The sequence below is a fragment of the Pan paniscus genome, chromosome X (assembly GCF_029289425.2).
Source record: "Pan paniscus chromosome X, NHGRI_mPanPan1-v2.0_pri, whole genome shotgun sequence".
NCBI lineage: Eukaryota > Metazoa > Chordata > Mammalia > Primates > Hominidae > Pan > Pan paniscus.
The window spans coordinates 27940158-27944239 of record NC_073272.2 but is presented as its reverse complement, the minus strand read 5'-3'; the positions used below and the strand labels follow the sequence as shown (position 1 = coordinate 27944239).

The following is a 4082-nucleotide window of genomic DNA, read 5'->3' as shown; positions in this document are numbered from 1 at the left end:
CTTACCATTTTCAGCCAGATACACTTCAGCACTTTTCCCAAACCCCTCTCTAACTCCTTACCTCCCTACTCCCTCTTGTTACTTGTCCTTTAGGTCTTAGAAGTATTTCACCATCTTCCATACATTATTACTGCTCATTAATTGTAAAAGTCTAAGCAGAGGGGGGTGTTTTGTATCCTGGTTTTCCCATTTCTAACAAAATTACTTTCAAAAATCAGATGTTGGATTAATATTGGAGGAATGAATGAGCCGGTAAGCATAGATGCTGGTTCATAAACATTTTATTTCTTCCTACCTTCTTCAGTAAGCTAAGCCAATCCAGGTATGACTTTTATTTTTATATAACAGACTAAAATGGAAAAAGAAAACCAAGAACTGAAAAGTTTACTTTTTCTCACCTATGTTTTGATCTCCAAAATTTTACTGCTAAATCATCTCACATTTTTTAAGGAAATACCTATTCCAATACTGTGTTTCCTTGTTCTGGCTCATTAAATATGAAAGAAGGTTTCCCAATTTGTTTTACAGAACAATAAAACTCCTACTCTTAAATAGCAATACGTGTGTAACCAAAGTCATTAATAAATATAGATTCTGAAGTTATCTAAAACTTCTATTATAAGAAACAACATTTGAAATATAACACCAAAAAAAAAAAGAAAGAAAAAGATACAACTCCGAGTTACTATAGAATATTAACACAAAATGATATATGCTGTGTTCCCTCCAGACGCACTCTGGCCATTCACTACTTAGAATGTTGACTGCTCTTCTCTTCCACAAAGAAAACAATCTTCAGACTTGAACATTTGAAATGTAACCTAGGGGAAACAAAAAGATGGAAAAGTAAAACTCGAGTTATCAATATACAATAGGAATGCAAAGATGATATACACTTATTTCTTCCAGCCCCACCATGGCCCTCCACTATTAGAATGTTGACAGACCTTTTCGACCAAAAAGTGAAGAACAAGCCTCAGATTTCACTTAGCATGGGAGAAGCTGCTAGACGTGGTTCTGGAACGTGCATTTGCCATGGCAGCAGTATGAGCCCTGGCTGCAGCTCTGGCTTGGGTTCTCTGTTCCTCATCCCTCAAAGCCTCTTCATAGCAGGATGGGAAGGCACTAGGGACGGTATCATGCATCTTGGCTACAAACTCCAGGACTTTCATCTTGCTAGTTTCAGCGTGAGCTCTTGGACCCCACAGGAATTCATAGCGTGGAGGATCACTGTTGGGCACTTGCTGGTACTCCAGGTACTTTAGCTGCACCAAATCTTTGGTCATGACCTTCCTGGGATCCCCATAGAGGAAGTGCTTCCTATCAGCATATACACCCATCATATTCATAATTTCCCAGACTGCCTCTTCTGGGGCACGGTTGCCATTCAGAAAGATCACACCCAGTGCAATCATCAGGAGGCCAGTCTTGGGAATTTTTTCTTCATCACTGGTTGTTTCATTATAGGTGAGGTCTAATTTGCTGAAAAAGGCATAGTAGTGCCTGATGGGATCCACTTCCTTCAAATCAACACCAAGTGCCAGCTCCATGTGCTCAGAGGCTCTCTTGAGGATCTCATTGAAGTGACACTTATCCTTCCTGATAACAAACTTTATCATATCTCCCTTTGTAATTGGCTCTTTCGTTTCATACTTCTGAAGCAAGAAATGCACCAGCGACACTACTTTCTTGTTTAAAGGATTTTCTTTCCAGCCCTCAGCTTCCCTTGAGGAACCTAGACTTTTCTCATCTTGGCTGCTGGCACCTTCATTTGAACTGCATGAAACAGGTGCAATAGCATTAGTGGTGGATGGGGCTCCCTGAAGCGCTTCAGGGATGCTAGGTGTCTCAGCAGCAGGCAAATTCTGGGGTCTGTCACCAAAGAGAAGATAGGCAGAGGAGGGTGACTCTCCTTCTGCCACAGTGGCCTGAGTAGCTCCCAGATCCTGATTCTCACAACGAGCCTGGTGGCGTTTCTCACGGGCACGGAGCTTACTCTTCTGACCTCGAGGCATAATTACTCTTGTCAGGGACTACAGACAATAGTGCAGGCAGTTGGGTTGATGAAGAGGTCACCCTAGAAGACGGAGGATGAGATAGTGTTCACAGCCTTGGTAGGGAGATTCTACCTTGGTCTAAGAATGGCCACCTCTCCTGGTTCTCTTGAGGGTATTGCTTTAGGAACCCATAAGGCAGGAGCGGGGTGGGACTGTTCTGTGGGGGGTTGTCACATCAGTTCTAACTCAGGATATTAATTTTACTCCTGACTACATCAGTTCTAACTTAGGATATTAATTTTACTTTAGTCTTTTGAGTCCTCCCTCTGTTGACTTGAGGCTGCCTCGCTTTAGACCATGGCTTCCCATCCCACAGATTCCCAACAGGAAGTAAGGGTGTTAGGCCTAACAGCTGCGCTTTGGGACACAGAGAGTTGAAAGTGGGAGCAGGACAGAGCAGAGAAGGATGGGTCTCTGTGAGGCAGCCTCTGTTCTGGGAAGAGTGTGTCTCGAAGGTCATAACAAATGATACTCACTTTGACACCTGCCGGATCCTGAGATTTATTTCTCTGGCCGCATGTTTCAGACCAAGGTTTCGCCCGTAACAGCTTGATGATGTGGAAGATAGGTCAGGAGAAACATGTCCGGCCACGCCCACTTTGCTCTCCCAGCATAACGGCAAATGGTTCTGCGTTCGGGGGAGGGGCAGTTCTTAAAGAAATACATATATTTCTTTCATTGACTTTGCAGGCACTGGGACTTCTCTCTTTGCTAAGCTGAATCAGTCAGCCTCAGAAAAAGGATCATTTCCCTGAGTCCAGAGTAGGAAGTAAGGTGGAACCTGAGCTCAGCAGCCACGCCTGGGGACTCCCAAGATTGACAGTAGGGGCGGGGCTCTGTGGGGGTCCCTCTTCTTGGGTAGGTAATGCCCTCAGTCCTCACTCAGTGTCTTATCTTGACTTTTTGTAGGTGCTGGGCCACTTCTCTGCTGACTTGAGGCCATCAAATAAGGCACTAAATCTGTAAATAAAGATAATTGACATCTGTACAATATTATGTTCACCATGTATAAACATATTGTATTGCTGTACTTAGGCATCCACCTAAGTCTATCAAAATATTTTTATATTTGCTTTGATAGAGTGTGTATGTTTTTGTGAATGTTCTTTTTAGGTATATTTTGAATGTTGCTGCTCTTTTGAATGGTATATTTTTCATTCCATTTTTTTTATTTTTAAAGCCCTCTCAAATTTATTGAAATAGATTTTCAGGATGGTACATTAGGAGAAAAATGAGGATGACAGAAACATCAAAGGATCTTTCATTCAGGCACTAAAAGGAATCCAGAAAAGAACTTCTCAGAGAAAATCTTAAGTAGCTAGGATCTTTCCTTATTTGGAACCATTACTTTCAATTTAATGCTTTGTATATTATGTTTGTTTTGTTTCTACTACGCTGGCTGAGTCAGCTTTGAATTTCTGAAAAGCTTTACTTATGCCCCTCGCGTAAGATCCTAATCCAGTTCACAGTGAATTTCAATGACTTAAAGTCTTGAGGTAGCACAAATGTTTTTACAAGATTCCTTGAGGCTTCTTTCTCTTTAACCTTTATTTTAAGTACAGGAGTATATGTGTAGGTTTGTTATATAGGTAAACTCGTGTCATGGGGGTTTGTTGTACAGATTATTTTATCAGCCTTGTATTAAGTCTAGCACCTATTAGTTATTTTTCCTGACCCTCTCCTTCCTCCCACCCTCCACCTTCTAAAAGGCCCCAGTATCCATTGTTCCGCTATATGTGTCCATGTGTTCCCATCATTTAGCTCCCACTTATAAGTGAGAACATGTGGTATTTGGTTTTCTGTTTTTATTTTAGTTTGCTAAGAATAATGGCCTCCAGTTCCATCCATGTTCCTGAAAAGGGCATGATCTTCTTTTATGGCTGCATAGTATTCCATGATGTATATGTGTCACGTTTTTGTTAGCCAGTCTACCATTGATGGACATTTTGGTTGAGTCTATGCCTTTGCTCTCTTGAATAGTAATACAGTGAACACATGTGTGAATGTACCTTTATGATAGAATAA

The 4082-nt window shown here is 41.5% G+C and overlaps 1 protein-coding gene across 1 annotated transcript; it reads right to left on the bottom strand.

Annotated features, from left to right (window-relative positions):
• Positions 1 to 263: 263 nt before the first annotated feature.
• Positions 264 to 2671, bottom strand: LOC100968952 (melanoma-associated antigen B18). Its single transcript, XM_003819588.4, has 3 exons — positions 2534 to 2671; positions 948 to 2077; positions 264 to 821 (listed from the first exon to the last, which is right to left on the bottom strand). The coding sequence occupies exon 2, from the start codon at positions 2013 to 2015 to the stop codon at positions 984 to 986; it is 1032 nt and encodes a 343-aa protein (XP_003819636.1). The 5' UTR covers positions 2016 to 2077; positions 2534 to 2671; the 3' UTR covers positions 264 to 821; positions 948 to 983.
• Positions 2672 to 4082: the final 1411 nt, after the last annotated feature.

Coding starts and splice junctions, on each gene's coding strand:
- LOC100968952 (XM_003819588.4), bottom strand. CDS start 2,015: ATGCCTCGAGGTCAGAAGAGTAAGCTCCGTGCCCGTGAGAAACGCCAC.